The sequence below is a fragment of the Solanum lycopersicum genome, chromosome 2 (assembly GCF_036512215.1).
Source record: "Solanum lycopersicum chromosome 2, SLM_r2.1".
Taxonomy (NCBI): Eukaryota; Viridiplantae; Streptophyta; class Magnoliopsida; order Solanales; family Solanaceae; genus Solanum; species Solanum lycopersicum.
The window spans coordinates 58,003,464-58,020,473 of record NC_090801.1 but is presented as its reverse complement, the minus strand read 5'-3'; the positions used below and the strand labels follow the sequence as shown (position 1 = coordinate 58,020,473).

The window sequence follows — 17,010 nt, the reverse complement described above, 5'->3', positions numbered from 1 at the left end:
TGTGTAATTATCAATCTCTTGAGAATTTGGATTAGTCTGATTTTGGACTGGCTTAGTTTGATTTTGGTATTTATTATTATAATATATGTTGTAATTTAATAAAGAGATACTTTTATATGTTAGACAACGTGAAATTAAACACATGATATCTTTATACTGGAAAGCAAAAAATTACAATTTATATGTATTATCATGAGGATGTTTTTTAACCTGTTATTTTTATTATTGAATTCATGATTTATCAAATAGTTTTTTATCTCAATATATAGCGCACGCGTCAACTTTTTTTATGATTTAATTAGGACAATGTTCAAATCAAAACTGTTATTCATTTCTCTACACAAATTTTTATTCTTTATTTTAAAGATAAAATTGGTTAATTTTCTCTTCCAACAAATTCTAATTACTTAAACATGCGGCCAGGATCTTCACGAACTATCTAGCTAGCTGCCTAAAAGTATAGGTAGGTCAAAAATGTGATTAATTCTAGCCATGATTGCTATTGGAAATATAATAATTAAGAAAATAAACAAACTTGCCACTAAATAATCCAATGTCATGTAGTCAAATATTAGAAAATTTATAGTAATTTAATGATTTGTGGAGTACTACTCACAAAATAATTATCAGAGTATTTGTATATTTTTGTAAATAATTAAACTTTAAACTTTTAATTTTGATAAAATAATATATAATCACATATATATCTACGAAAACTAACTGTTTTAAAAGTTTGTTTCTTCTTCATTAAACTTCATATTTAGCATATATATATGTGTGTGTCATTTGGTAGGATATATTGTCTATTGAGATGCTCATATTTTTTATTCGTAAATGGTAGATTAATTAAGATGTTATTAGGTAAGGAAAGTCAAATCTATCCAAAAGAGAATCCAATATTTCTTGGAGTGAAATAATAATTTATGTATTTAATTAGTTATGATATTATTTGATCCTTTGTTAAATAGGATTGAACTTCAATTTATGTGTAACTTAGTAAATCATGATATTGACAATACAAGAGTTATTAATATATGAACAAATATGATTAAAAATTCATTTTTAATATATCAGATTTAAAAATAATTTCAATATGAGTTATCATAACATATAAATTTTAAATAATCAATCCATTCATTATTATTCTTATATACTGTATCAAATAACCTTTTTATGTTCACATAGTGTCATGTCGTATTCTTTGTCGCAATATTCAACAATATTTAAGTTTGCATCCCCCTATTTTGAATACATAGAGTTTCTAAAATTCCACATCTGAAATTATTAATTTTGAAATTCATCTTATTATTTATAAATACTTATACTACTTGTGAATAAGGAACCTTAATTTTACTATATAATATAGTTTATCTTGAAAAAATTAATCTCAATTTTCACCAAACTATACGGCTAAGTTATTTTTTTCAAAATCACCCCTCCCCCACCCCACCCCACCCCACCTTTTCTCATATTTCTTGTACTTGCTCTCGATGGTCAAGTCTTTCTTTAATCTCTAGTATAGACATAACAACTTATATATGTAGCCTTTTAAGATAGTTTATTTGCTAACATTAATTGAAGAAGGAATTTGAGAGTTGTGTAGGGTACAAGGGGTGGGTGAAATTATATGAATTAGTCAATTTTTGGTGGGACAGTTGCATGTAATCAAAGAAGATGTAAAAACCTTGACTTTTGCCATCCACTAATTATTTTTTTCATATATATGCCGACTGCATCCACGTTAATTAGATCACTAGCAAGGATAAGACAAGGTTAATTGAGACAAAAAATCAAACTAATATAAAGTTAGAAAATTTATTATTCAAATTGACCCACTTATTATAAAACAGCCGCCAATGCTTGTGTAAGCTAAAATCATCAGGACATGATCAAGATTTAGAATTATTGTAATCTGATATGTTAACCTATACTTCTGCGATCTCTAATTACTTATTTATTTTTGAATTGACACACATATTAAAGAAAAATTATTAACATGATAAGTTTATCATATAATCTTTATTAATTATGAAGCGGGTGAATTTAAAAAACTTAAGATTTTAAAAAAAATCTACCTTTGAACAAATAAAAAATATTGCACTTTTTTAATTTATCAAATGGACAAGTAATTAGAGATAATTAAAAAAGAAAAAATGCACAATCATTTAGGAACAATGAGTATTATGTTTATTATAGTTAAACTCTTTTAAATGCTAAATTGTAGCGCTATTCAAGTCTTTTAAACAACTAACTTTTTCTTCTTGGCAAATGAAATGCGCGCAACTTAAATTAAAGCAGAAAATTAAAGTAATTCAATACACAAAGGACAAATAGTACTTAAAAGAGCCAGTTTGAAATAGTTGAGTAATAAGTGTTGAAATTAATTTTATAATTAGCAATTTTGGTATTATAAATATTGAAAAATATATTTGCAAAGAAAAAGAGGAACAATAGATACAAAGTGAAGATCTATGTGTGTAAGTTATTTGACAATTAAGAGAATAAAAATTGTGAATAAAAATAGAAATAGTGCAAAAAGTTTGATTAGCCATTAAGTTTATGAGCCTAAATAGAATAACCAACTTATGATTTTTGACTAACTTTAACTAGTAAAATCGCTCTTATAATTACTTCAATGTTTACTAAACACGTAAACAATCTAAAAATATTATAATTAAGCCAATTGATCCGCTTCTAAATTTAACCACTTCTACTATTAATCTAGTTTAATTGCACCCCCTAAATCGACATGCAAATCTTGATAGACTGACAACGCATGCAGCAGTCAAATTTTGATGCAAACTATATTGTATTTAAAATTTTTAACTATTTTTGTGTTTCATTTCTATTCTTTATTCTTTCATATTTAATGGATTAGATTTGCAAATAGTAGAAGAGAATATGGTGCCATCACATATTTAATTACCAGCCTCCAATTTTTAAATATTATGCACTTTGACAAGACTTAAAATATTTTTTTTCAGAGAATATAAGTTGTAATAAAAATCTTGGTAAAGTCCAGTTGTCAGCTTCTACTTAATAAATCTTCAAAACCAAACACATACTAATATTGATTTAATACTGGCTAGTACTATAAACAAATTAAAAAGACCTCAGTACGTACGTGGGAAAAGAGAATAAGCTCAACGTGTTACAAAAGAGAAATAACCAAAATATATATTTTATGCATTCATGAAAATAAGTTTAATGGCCTAAACTTTTTTTATCAACCTCCTATATATATTTTTTTATTATTTTTACTTTCATTTCTAATTAGAGAAAAAATCAATGATTATATTGACATAAAGAGAACAGTTCAAATTTGCGACACTTAAATGGCTTGATATGATTTTTATGTAATGTTCGTTGTATTAAATAATCAGAAAAGGGAAGGGTTCAAAAAATATACCTAAAATATCTTTAGTTTTTTATTTATTTAATTTCTTATTTAAAGTATTATGTGTATAAGTTTTTTTAATCTAAACTATAATGGAAATGTTTATAGAATATGTTACGATATGATATATATCTTCTGTGGAAAAGGGTTGGAGGCAAATGTTGATCATTGAACAAGTCTGATAGAATATGATGGAATCGATAATTCATGTTTTGATGATAGACAAGAAGCACAAATAATCAATAGCAAATGTACGCAGCAAAAGAAGCCAAGATCGAGTAAAATGGGTCAGCCAAGTAATCAAGAAAATAGAGTTATTTGTCAAAGCAAAAAATAATATATTAAAGGTATAAGTTGATACAAATAAGGAAAACCTTAAATATATTATTAAGGAAGGAAGTTGTATATAATAAGGATTGTACTTTAAAAGGGAATCCTTGTTTAATAATAACTTCCTTACCTTATCTGATAAGGACTGAAGGAAAAAGGAACTCTATAAGAAGAAGAAGACGCGTATGAAGAATACGACGACTTCACGCAGAGAACAAGGGAGAATTATTCATCAAATTGAAGTCTTCAAGATTGATAGGATTACTATGTTTAAAACATTCTTGAGTAAGAAGATTTTATCGTGTAGAACTATTTGTCTTGTTTTTGTTCTTAATTGTAGTTTACAGTTTATTGTACAAAGGGTGGGTTTGGCTCTTTGTAGGGTTGAGTGTTAGTAAGAGTTGTAACAAAAGGTGGGTTTGGCCTTTTGGAGAGATCGATTGGAGTCAATCGAGGGAATAGTAGAGATAAGACTTTTGATTATTGAGTTGTAATCACAAAATCTTATAGTTGAATTAATAAAACAAGATTTTTCCTTCCTTGAGTGAGGAAGGTTTTTAATTCAATAAGTGTTTCTCTGTCTTTACTTAAAAGCAACTTACACGAGCCTGGTTCGTGTTTTGGGGTAAGGTTTCTTCAAAGTCAATCATCTAAGGGAATTTTTTTAAAAATAGCGAATTGGAAACCCTACCCAAATTTAACAGTTTAAACTATACTTGATATTTTGTCTTATGCATGGGAGTTGAGGTAGTTTCCCATTGATTATCTATAAGGTAACTTATAATTTGTAGGTTAGGTTACTAAAAGGTTTTTAGATTAATAATTCATATATATCGCTTCCTTCGTTTAAAAAGAATAATTTCATTTCATTTCTAACCTGTTTCAAAAAATATTTTTTTTCTTTTTTGATAATATTTTAATTTTAATTCGCTACGTGCTATACCTAAAACCACAAGATTAAAAAGTATTTTGATAAATTTAACATAACTTTAATTAAAATCACAAATTAAAAAGATTTTCTTCCTTTTTTTTTAAATTTTCTTCCAAGTCAAACTAGATAAAAAAAAATTAAAACGAAGAAAGTACTCGATATTCATAAGTTACAATTAATTGAATTTAACTTGCTTTTACTAATTATAATGTGAAAATTCTTCATATACCGTTCATTAATGCGTGCTTTATTTGGAAGTCATTGGTGTGTGGGACCAGAAGGAAGGGGTGGGGGGTGGAATTTTAATTAAATGAATTCATCTAATGTTGAGGCCAATAATGTACTCAAGGTGTTGCCTAGTAATTACAATTAGTGGTGTGTGTTAAGAATTAGGAGTCTTCAGCCTTCAAGTTCAAAACTTTAAAATCTTACAAAGGTAAAAATGTTACTTCCTCCATATATATATATATATATATATTTTGCTATATTTGGACTTATCATCACATCTATTAAAAAAATTAATTGACATTATTATTTTACCTCATTATTATTAATTCATTAATGTTTAGTATTTAGTTTTAAAAAATAATTTATTGAATACCTCATTTCTATCTAATTCGTTTTAAATTCTTAGTGAATTGTATCGGTCAATATCCATATAACGATGAAAGATAACAAATAGTTCATGTAATTAATTGTCAGATACGGTCAGATTTGCAATCCAAACATTACGATTAGTCAATTATAAAGGAAAAAATAAACCTAAAGAGTGAGAACAAGTAGAAAATACATACAAGGGTGGCCCTCCCCATCTCAAAAAAATGTTTTGACATTTGACAGTACTTTTCAGTCAATACATATATAGCGACCTAACTAATACTAGTAGGTAATGCCTAAAGTTAGCAGCTAGTTGTAAGGAAGAAATTAAAAAGAATTAATGATTACAACTATGTTAATATTGCTACTATCATTTATACAAATTTAAGATGCAATTATATTCGCATGTGTTTGGTAAACTCAACTAATTAATAATAATATTATTATTATATCGTACTACAACTTAAAATATTTTTTCATTTTTCATTTACTCTTCTCTTACTCATTTAGAGGCGGAACTAGGTGAAATTTATGAATATAAATGAATCCATTAGCTTTTTAGTGATTCTGTATTTATACTAAAAAGTTAATCAAACTTATATTTATATTAATTTGTAAATCTCTAATAAAATTAATTAAAAATTATTAACGAAATTTAAAACTCAATATTATTAATCCTGATTTTGCTTCTGCTCTCATTTCCGCCCGAAATCAGGCCAAGAAATATCATATTTGGAAAAATAATAATGAGGATTGTGATTTTTTCTTAATTTTCGCATTACTTCACAATAAAACAAAGAATAGCCATAAAGTTGGAGGTATTACATAATACAGTGAAATATATAATCCAACACAAAAAGGTTTGACATAGCTCTTAATTTTGCTAGTTAGAGTTGATATATTTATCATTATAAAAGTGATTTATATATCTCAATTGTTATATAAATGACTCATATAAATATCAATTTTTCTAATAGAATGAAAAAATAATTTTAAATTATATTTTTATTAAATTTTAAAAACAAATAGTGGTATGGTTGTTTTTTTAAACTATTTTTATTCATTGACTAATTTGAATTTATTATTTTAATGATTTAAATTTTTTTCACTTATTTTTTATATAATTTATTATAGATGTCCCAAATATTTTTTTCGCAAATATAAAAATTAAACTACAATATAGCCGCATTTTTTTTTATCTTTCTAATTTTTTTTAATTCAGATTTTTTCTTTTTTATTTCTCTTATTTTTACACCGAAAGAAAAATAAAATAAGAAAAAAAAATCAATAACAACAATCAAAGAGGTCAAGATATAATTTGTGTGACAAAAGATCAAATACGTGATTTAAATAAAAATAAAAAATAAAAATTAACTTTCTCACTTTGATAATGGTAGTGGTATATATGTCAAGATATAATTTGTGTGAAAAAAAGATTAAATACATAATTATAATTAAAAATAAAAAATTTCACTTTGGTAACGGTAATGATATAATGTGAGTCACTTTCGTAATGATAGGGTATATGTGAATCGATCATATAGCGATAAGGATATATATGAGTCACTTTATAATGAATGATATATCAACTCTATATATTTTTCCACTGATCAATTAAAAGTCCCTATAATCAATTATTATTACTATATCCCTAAAATCTTTGAACCTCACCAACAAATTCAGAGATTTGAGTTCTCTAAACACGAAAGGATGTGTTCGGTAAAAGAAAAAAGTAGGTATTTTTTAGAAAATAAGTAAATTTTTAATCATAACATTTTTTTAATATACGTTTACACGTAGACAAAAGATATTATTTTAAGATATTTATATTATCTAGATAAATATTGTGAGAGGTCGGATAAAATAGGAACATAAGTGGTCGGGATGGGATGAGTTAGAAAATAAGTAAGTTTTTTATCACGCCATTTTTTTAATTTGCGTTCATATGTTGACTAAAGATATTATTTCAAGATATTTATATATAATTTAGACAAATATTATGAAAGGTTAGATGGGATGAGTTGGAGGGTGGATCAGAGGAGACGATTATTATGCATAAAATGTCACTTTCGAAGTTTATTGTATCTACTTTCATTAAGTAAGTCATTTTCTTCATTTTTAAGGAACGTATCTAGAAAAAACATTTTTTTACAAAAGAATTGACCAAACTAAAAATAAGAAAATTGAACCAAACGCACCCTTTTATGATTTTCTAATTGTGCACCAAAATTAGAGAATTAACAAATAACAAGCTCTCTCTCTATCGGTTCCCACAAATTTGAGAATCTTGATAACAAAAATTAGTATTAGTAGTTGACAATCCAACGAACAATGAAACTAAATACATAAAAGAAAAATAAAACATGAAACTAAATACTTAAAAGAAAAAGTGTTTTCTTATAGAGTAGTATTTGATGGTTCGAGATAAGGCCCAATCATATTCAATCAAATAATTTGGGCCTAATTACGTTTCATGATGGATGGCCTGAAATTGGTATTTGAGGATTTTTCATAAACAACACTATTTATATCCCTAATAACAAATTGAGGTGATATTATTGAGTTATCCAAAACACAGCATTCTAGCAATTATTTTTGGGACAAAAGATCACATAAATGTACTGATATACGCATACGCTAGCAGGCATACATGCATGCGATACGTATATATATACTCTCACATTAGCTGGTATATGTGCATGTGATACGTACATATATAAGCTCATTCAGAGATACACAATAATATCTACCTGGAATGATTTTAAAATCTATTCTGAATTATATTATTTTTATCTCACGTACCAAACAAGATTCTACATATTAGGAATAATACTTTTATGTTTTATACGAGACAACGGTTGATCCATATATTTCGTAGAAGTTACTTCACATGATTCTTAGGCGTTAATGATACGCCAATCATTCTTGTTATTAATTAAGGACAATATTATAGTAGTCCACTTTGATTTTTGACTAGAGAATATCCCAAATAATCCAAACGTAGGAGAAACTCATGAAGAATTTATTTTTTCCCCTCATCTTATTTTTTCTCCTCAAAGACCTAGCTTACTCAATTGTATTAGAAGTTTTTCCAATTAGATAGGGAAGTAGTAACGGACGAAAGAGAACGTGGTAATCAAATTTTTTATTTTATAAGAAAGTTGAATTATATTAAATTCAAGAACGTTAATTATCTTAGTCTAAGTAAAAGTATTACTCCTTCAAATTACATGAAACCGTTCAGGCTAATTCATTGATTTGAACTTTAAATGACGAATCCAATTTGTTAAATTTAAGATATTATCTTATTGTAGTAGAGGGCTAATTTGAAATAGTATTTCAAATAACATGGCACGCTAAGTCATATATAAGAGTCAATGAAATCACGTCATATGCCTAAATGATACGACGTGGTTAGTCAGATCAATAGCCAATAAAAATATGTCACGTATATAAGTGACGTGTTTTGATAAAACAAATATCGTTATGTCAACTTTAGTTTTATTGGTTAAAGAGAGTTTTCTTCATTGCAAATTTTCTATTCCACAAATATAATTCAAAAGAAAAAAAGGACCAGAATTTTAACCAGAAGACAGAGAAAAAGTTCATGGATCATACATAGTATATTTTCAAGAAACTACAAATATTCAAGCACTCAATTTTATCAGGCTAATTCATTGACTTGAGCTTCAAATTATGAGTCCAATTTTTGTTAAGTCTAAGATGTCCAGTTTAGTATTACATGTTAAATAACGTGACATTCCAGTCACATAAAAGAGTTATTCATATGTCAATATGACAGAACATACTTAGTCAAATCACAGCCAATGAGAATAAGTCACATCTCTAACGAATCAAATGCGGCCATGTCAACTTCAATCTTATTGGTCGAAAAGTGCTTGTCTTCATTACATAGTAGATCACAGAGAGCTCGTGAATCAAACGCTGTAGATTTCTCTAAAAGCTACAATCATTCAAGCACTCAAATATTTCTCAATAAGTTTCAGAGTCAAAACCATCGAATTCAACAACAAACTTGATGCCATCAATTTAAAGACAAGCCAAATCAAACCCAATAAAATTTAAAATCAAGCTTCAAGTCTATAAATTCAAGTACAAGTCAAACTCAGACTAAAACGCTCCTGATTATATAAAAGGAAGAAATACATAATTAATAAGATTGTAACACTCATCTTATTTGAAATCAATTACTATAAATACTGTTGTGAATTTTTAATTTTAATCATTATTTTCTTAAAGAGAATTCATTGTCCGCTAAAAAAAAAGAGAGTTAAATCGTAAACTTTTATAAATTGAGAAGTAATATACATTATTGTAAAATTATGTAAATTATAAATCACAATAATTAATTACATAAAATATTTAACAATCGTATAAAAATTTACATATACTTCTCCAAATTCCTATTGTGTTATTTAAATTGAGTCTGAAAAAATAATATATATAATATATTAGTCTATGATAATTCGGATTTCCTTGTCTAGTAATATTACAGCTGTACCTTTAATAGTATAGATTTTTCTATAATATATGTATATAATTTCACTGACATTAATATATAAATTGATAATATAAATTATATTTCATTTTTACACCGTCAAACAAATTGCCGCATGAGTTATAACTTAAGAAGGATTACTTATTTCTAATATAATAATTTCTCCGTTCAAAATTATTTATCATGTTATATTTTCTAAAAGTCAATTTTGACTAATTTCAAAGTTAAATTAAATCATATTAATTTAATATTTTTTTAAAAAAAATAGATATTCTAAAACTATATGAAAAGTACTATAAATTACAATATTTTGCATATTAATATGACGAAAAATACATCTTAAAATGTTAGTCAAAATTTTATAATTTGACTCTAAAAATAAAAATCATGACAAATAATACGGGATGAAAAGAATATATCCTTAGTCAAAGTTAATATTTTATTAATTTATACAATTAAGAGGCGTTTGATACTTAAACCGAAAAGTATGATTTTGTTTTATGTATCAAAAAGTAAAATTTATCTGAGAGAATTTTATTGTACAAATTAAATTTCAAATATAATTTTGAAATGTATCATCTTATCCCATATATAAAAAATAAAATTTATATGTTCAATCAATTAATATATATTTTTATCCAAAATTAATTTAGAACAATCATCAAAATTACTATTCCGTACCAAATGATTCTTGTGGTAAATGAAATATAGCTACAACCTAATAACGCATAAATTTAATTTCAACATTAATCCTAAATATTCTCTCTTAAGTCTTATCCAAGTAGATATTATTTTTATCCCACCTTTCAAATTTATAAGATAAATTAATTCCAGAATTTAGCAAGCTGAGGATAACAGGATGGCACGTTTTATTTGTGGGACCCAGTCAACGGCCGTGAGTCTTCGGATGTAGGGGCCCACCAGGCCGGCAGTTTATAGTTAATCCACCTGGCTACTGGGCCCGTCTTTATCATAATTTTACAAAAACATATTTTAAAAAGAAAATGAAAATGACGGAAATAATTAAAAAAAAAAGAAAAGAAAAGAGAAGAACAGGAGACTTTGCTGGCCGGGATGGTAGCTTTGTGTCAGGGAAGACAAAACCAAAAAAAAAAAAAAAAAGAGAAAAAATGTTGTAGAGAGAGAAACAAGAGAGAGAAAAAAAAATTCCCACCATTTTTCCATATTTTCCCTCTTGTTCCTCCTCAACCATCTTTCTGAGAAAAAAAAATAGTCGAAAAGAAGCCCCTGTTTTGAAATCACCCTGCAAACTGCAGTCAAGAAAAGAAAAAGAAAGATATTACACTATTTTTTACAAAAAAAAAAAAAGATTGATTTTTTCTTGTGTGATTTCAAATTTCTTCTTCAATCCCTGTAATTTCTTTTTTTTTTTGTAAAAAAAAAAAGAAAAAAAAATTTTTGTCCCACCACCTGCATTTTCATATTGCAGTTATTTGATTTTTGGCTTTTTTCAAGAAATGTGACGAATTGTCCTTTCCAGTTCTGCAATAAAAAAGCAGAAAAAAATTTCATTCTTATCTGGTAAGTTTTACTCTTTACATTTTACCATTTTTTGGGGTTTTTGAATATTTATTTTTCTTTTGATTGCTTGCAAATTCAGTTATTCCCTCATCATGTCTTTTTCTTTTTCTCTCTCTGTTTTTCATGGTTTGGCTTGTGAAGTGTTCTTATGTTTTTCATCAACCCCTTTTCAAGAAAAATATTTTTACTAATTTAATTCTGTTCTGTGTATTCATTTTCCAGATAAAAATTGAATCTTGGAGATTAATCAATCGAGTTTGTGGAAGTGTTTGGTGAGGGAGATGTTGTTATAGTCTAAATTTTAGAAAGTTAGAAAAATGAGAGACCCCAATTTTGTCGATTGAGTCAATAGGGTTAATAGTTTTTCTTTTAACTTGCAATATAGTTTAAGTACATTGTAAAAATTGAGTGATAAGAAAAGAGTGGTGTATTTGCTCTCCTTTTTGTTCAACTTGTTTATGTTTACGAGTGAATTCAATTGTTTGGAGAGTAATTTTGTACAAGAAAGCTGGCGATTTTGTATAGAGTCCTGGCTGTTGATAGATATGGTTACTGCTTCAACAACTGATTCATATGGTTCTGCAAGCCATGGGGGGCAGATGGAACACTTATGGAATCAAATTGTCGTATCTCACTCTTTTGATTATCATTTTGAATATTCGCGGTTGTTGTTCTCTTAATTCGGAAGGTAATTCTTATACTTGAGTGCAGTTCTTTTGCTTTTGTATTTCTATCTTGGCTAGTTTATAGTGTTTGGTATATTTTTTTGTTTGCTAATTATTGTTGGTGTGAGAAACAGGATTGGCATTATTGAGATTCCGCGTGAAAGTGGATTCTGATCCATATGGCATTCTTGAAAACTGGAATTCAGATCATTGTGACCCGTGCTTGTGGTCTGGTGTCCAGTGTATGGACGGTAGAGTGCAAATACTGTAAGTCCCTTGTTAAGTATGCCCAAATTCCCCTGTTGCTTTGCTTTGGACTAGCCTGTTGAAATGACAATGACAAACAAAGTACTAACGCTGAGTTGTGATTTTTTTCTGTATGTGTTCTTCGAATATTATTAAATTATTCGTCTGTTCTCTATTTAGGGACCTTCATGGATATTCGTTGAAAGGAAAACTCGCACCAGAACTTGGAAATCTCACTCACTTAAAATCACTGTAAGCTTCACCTATACTTGTATGCTTCTCATTTGAGATTGTTAGAGTCATTGATGGAATTTTTTCTATTCACAAAATTCTCTCATGAGTCTGGTTTCAGTCTAAAAACAATATCTAGTGGGCTATGTCATGGAACTAATAATCCTGATCTTGGTAGACACTATCATATGCATATATAATTCGAACTTGCACTAAATTTACATGTTTGGTCAGCGAAGTTTTCCATTTGTTGCTTAGGAGATATCTCTATAAAAAGTGTCATATACATTGGAATGAAGGGGATGTTTAGCATATTTTTTAGTCAGGAAATTGTGGCAAAGAATAACTTTGCCTTTTTTTTTTCCGTTGAAAATTGCATAAAGTGCATTGGGTAGATTTCTGGTAATCATAGTTTCACCATCTGAATCCTTTTCTTCCACAGTGTGCTTTCTGAAAACCGTCTTTTTGGTGCTATTCCTAAAGAATTTGGACGACTCAGAATGCTGGAAGTGCTTGACATGAGAGATAACAATTTGAGTGGAAGAATTCCAGCAGTAATAGGAGATTTGCAATCACTTAGAACCTTGTAAGTTGATAATTTGTTGTGTCTCCATGGTGTTATATGTATTTATGCTACAACATTGCTAACAAAATGCTCTTGAATTGTGTTTGATACTTTTTTCCCAGGTTGATTTGTGACAATAACTTCGAAGGGAAGATCCCTTTGGAGATCGGGAGGCTTCACCTTCTCTCAGACTTGCAATTTGATGATTACCTCAACTCTGGTGTTGTTGCCGGAACTGGCTGCATAAATAGGAAATTTGGGTATTGGTAAGACTCCTTTAACTTTTGATCCTTTTATCTTCATCTTACAGCTCTGTTACATTTTAAAGTCGCATACTTGTTTCGATTTTAAACGCTATTGAAAATACATAAAATCCATACTCAAGCAATTTGAGGAATATATACCAATATATTACTTTCATACTCTTGATGATGAATGACATCTGGAACATTAGGCCTAGGGCTGTTTGCTTCTGTGAGCAGCGGTTTCCAACTTTCCATAGTTAAGGAAAAGTCTTTAGCCATTAAAAGTGAAGATGGTATAAGATCAATTGTTCCTTAAAAGTCTCTACCTGTTAAATGGTGAAGCTGGTTGCCATTAAATGCGGAAAAGTTTGTGCTTAAACAGTGAAGCAACTATGATGGTGATTGTCGAAAGCAATGCTGTAGATAACTTGATACTTTCATGACTTCCATGTGAAATCTGGGTTTCTGCTTTTTGATGTTTCCAGTATCTTTGCCGCTTTGCTGTATTCTTGAGATTTTATAGTAATAGTTATCTTCCACCATTCTGTGGCTACGGGTGCAAGGATGATGGCTGTAGTTGCATATTCTTTAGTATCTAGAATTTCTTCCTCTCGTTTCTTGGATGCCAGTTTCTTCACTTCCCTTCTCTGGCCTGTCTCCAATGCAGCTACAATACTCAGAGGGGGTTAGGCTTTAGAGTTTCTAAAGTTGCGATTCATCGTCTTGTGACATCTTCTTATTCATCAAGATCAGTTTATGTTGAAATCTAACTGACCCATTGCATAATATTTGTTTATTCTGTACATTGACGACATTTCTAGAAATGTGGTTACTCTTTCCCATGAATAGAAGAACAGTTGGATATTGTCCTACGCCTCCTTAGCTACATGAAAACTTCAACCAATTATATGCATGAATTTATCCTGTTCGTCCCGGTGACAATCATCTTGGCTAAGTAACTTCAGCTTTAGCTTTATAACTTATGTCAGAGTACTACTTACTGACTACCTTTTTAATATACTTGCGTTTTATTTATCAATCACACACTTTTAAGTTTCATCCTCCGCTCTGAAAATTTGGTGCCTTTTTCTTGCAGCATCTGGCATGGCAGTTTGAGGCCATGTAAGACTATAGGCTCCTTTGTCAAGCCAATTAAAGGGATGCTAGCATGGTATTTTAGTTTTTTCACACTGTAAGTAACTAAATACTTTAGTTTTTTGTCACCTTATGCTTTCTAAACAAGTTTAACGGTTCAGAAGCTATTTTTTTGTTTCCTAAAAGGTTCCCGCGTTTTTTGGATGCTCAGGAAGACTTCTGCTCTGACAACCTACCAAGTGAGTGAAAATATTTTATTGGATTTACAAAGAATTGTACACACACAAAAAGAGGTATTTTATTCTCTTTTGTTTTGCAGGTACAGCTAGGCCTCACGATATCCACGCTGTAGAGTATCAAGCAAATGTTGAACGCCGTAAGTTAGCTGAACAATCCAGTAACTTAGCTGCTGCTCCTGCTAATGGAGGAAAACCGTTGGGACCTGTTCATCCTGTTGCAAGCAGCAGAAGTAGTGGTTCATTTCGTGCTGTGCCAAGTACTGAAGGAGCTCCTCCTCCTCCTTTCACTACACCATCACGCACCCCACCTGAACATCACCCGCCTCCAAATCCCGGGGGACACTCTAATGGTGCTTTTAAACAGCCAATTGCTAGTCAATCCCCACCTGGTGGAAAGTCTGGAAGTACATGGAAGTATATAGGAATTGGCATTGGGGCTTTTCTGGTTGCTATTTTTGTGTTCCTGATTCTCATCTGCAAGAGCAAAGCTGCACAAACAATACGCCCTTGGAAGACTGGATTGAGTGGCCAGTTACAAAAAGCATTTATTACAGGTAGTTTTGATTTAATATTGTTCAACAGTTGGATTCATTTTTCTCCGGTGGATATAATCCGAATCTTCAACGCCTACAATAGTTTTTGTTTCATGTCTTATGTGTGATATCAATTTTGCAGGGGTCCCAAAACTAAACAGGACGGAGCTTGAAAATGCATGTGAGGATTTTAGCAACATAGTTTGTCATCAAGATACATTTACAGTCTACAAAGGAACTCTATCCAGTGGAGTAGAGATTGCTGTTGTGTCAACTGCTATAAATTCTTTGAAAGATTGGTCCAAGCGTTCTGAATTGGCTTTCAGGAAGAAGGTTAGTGGCTTATTACCATCTCACTCTTTCTGTTGAGATAACCTAGTTGTCTCAGCTTTTTTACTTATAAGATTTCTACTTTTAGATCGATTCACTCTCAAGGATAAACCACAAGAATTTTGTTAATCTAATTGGATATTGTGAGGAAGATGAACCTTTCACAAGGATGATGGTCTTTGAGTATGCAACAAACGGAACACTTTACGAGCATCTGCATGGTAAACTAGTTCATAGTTCAAGTTTCTGATTTATTTGTGTGATTTCGTTTTGATTAATGCAGTCTACATGTTTTGTTGTTTCAGATGATGAACTTGAACCTCTTGACTGGGCTGCAAGGGTACGAGCTATAATGGGAACAGCATACTGTCTCGAGTACATGCACAATTTGAATCCTCCTCTATCCCATTCGGATGTGAATTCACAGTCCATATTTTTTACAGACGATTATGCTGCTAAGGTATGTGCTTCATTTCATATGAACCACATTGAATTCAGAAACGTTTTGTACTAAAAGAATCCTTTTGTATTTACACAGATTACAGAGCTTGCTTTCTGGTCAGATATAATGGTGAAGTCGAAGTCCTCAAGTAGTGATCTAGAGAACTCTGAGCTACCACCACTTTCTGATCCTGAAACAAACGTCTATAATTTTGGGATTTTGTTGCTGGAAGTAATTTCTGGAAAATCACCTTACACGGAACGAGATTCTCTTCTGAGCTGGGTAAAATCTCAATCTAACTCTATTATATTCAAAAACCCTTATATAGAGACTAGTGAAACGGTTCTTCTCTGCTTTTGTTTAGGCGGAGCAATGCATCAACGACAGACAGAATTTGAAGAGCTTAGTTGATCCAAAATTGAAATCGTTCAAGAATAATGAGCTTACGGTTATGTGTGAGGTAATGAGAGAATGTGTTGGAGAAGATTCAAGGAAGAGACCAACAATAAAAGAAGTGATTAAAAAGCTAAGGGAAGCGATTGATATCTCCCCTGATGCTGCAGTTCCAAGGCTGTCTCCTCTCTGGTGGGCTGAACTTGAGATTCTATCGTCCGAGGCAGCTTAATAAATTGACTAGTGTGTCTACTTTTGTAAGTTGAGAGTTGCTTTGCTATGTATAAATGACCTGAAATATACTTCACTTTATGTCAAACAGCCAGTCCTGTGTACACATTTTTCTGTTCTAAATATATATATTAGTTCATTCTTTTAGTGGTTCAACTCAATATAGAACATAGAGAGTAAAAATTTAGTCTACCCAATAAAAGGATTTCGATACTATTCTCAATATAAAACCTGGAGACTAGCTAATTAAATTTGGCAACAATTCATTCTTTTTCCTCATCTGAATTTGAATAGTAGAAATAGCAGCCAAGAAATCAACACTCTGTAAAGGATTCAATATCTCCAACAAACCTTTCAATGTTTTAAGCCTAACACAATCTGCCATTTTCATAACCCTTTCTAAACTCATCCTTTACCCTTCCAAAGCCAATTCTACCAACTCATCATTATCATTTCTAATCCTTGCTAATTCCACCATT

The 17,010-nt window shown here is 29.8% G+C and overlaps 1 protein-coding gene across 1 annotated transcript; it reads left to right on the top strand.

Moving 5' to 3' along the window:
• The first annotated feature begins 10,795 nt into the window (after nucleotides 1-10,795).
• LOC101244735 (protein MALE DISCOVERER 2) lies at nucleotides 10,796-16,678 on the top strand. Its single transcript, XM_010318517.4, has 14 exons — nucleotides 10,796-11,316; nucleotides 11,539-12,004; nucleotides 12,116-12,248; nucleotides 12,408-12,479; nucleotides 12,901-13,044; nucleotides 13,146-13,289; nucleotides 14,365-14,460; nucleotides 14,550-14,602; nucleotides 14,683-15,156; nucleotides 15,278-15,468; nucleotides 15,554-15,686; nucleotides 15,771-15,925; nucleotides 16,004-16,189; nucleotides 16,272-16,678. The coding sequence occupies exons 2-14, from the start codon at nucleotides 11,890-11,892 to the stop codon at nucleotides 16,530-16,532; spliced, it is 2,157 nt and encodes a 718-aa protein (XP_010316819.1). The 5' UTR covers nucleotides 10,796-11,316; nucleotides 11,539-11,889; the 3' UTR covers nucleotides 16,533-16,678.
• The last annotated feature ends 332 nt before the right edge of the window (nucleotides 16,679-17,010 follow it).

What these genes read in the sequence shown, in the direction of transcription:
- LOC101244735 (XM_010318517.4), top strand. Translation starts at nt 11,890, where the DNA reads ATGGTTCTGCAAGCCATGGGGGGCAGATGGAACACTTATGGAATCAAA. An exon ending in CTGCTCTGACAACCTACCAA is followed by an intron (nt 14,603 to 14,682) that starts GTGAGTGAAAAT and finishes TTTGTTTTGCAG; the next exon opens with GTACAGCTAGGCCTCACGAT. An exon ending in ACAAAAAGCATTTATTACAG is followed by an intron (nt 15,157 to 15,277) that starts GTAGTTTTGATT and finishes TCAATTTTGCAG; the next exon opens with GGGTCCCAAAACTAAACAGG.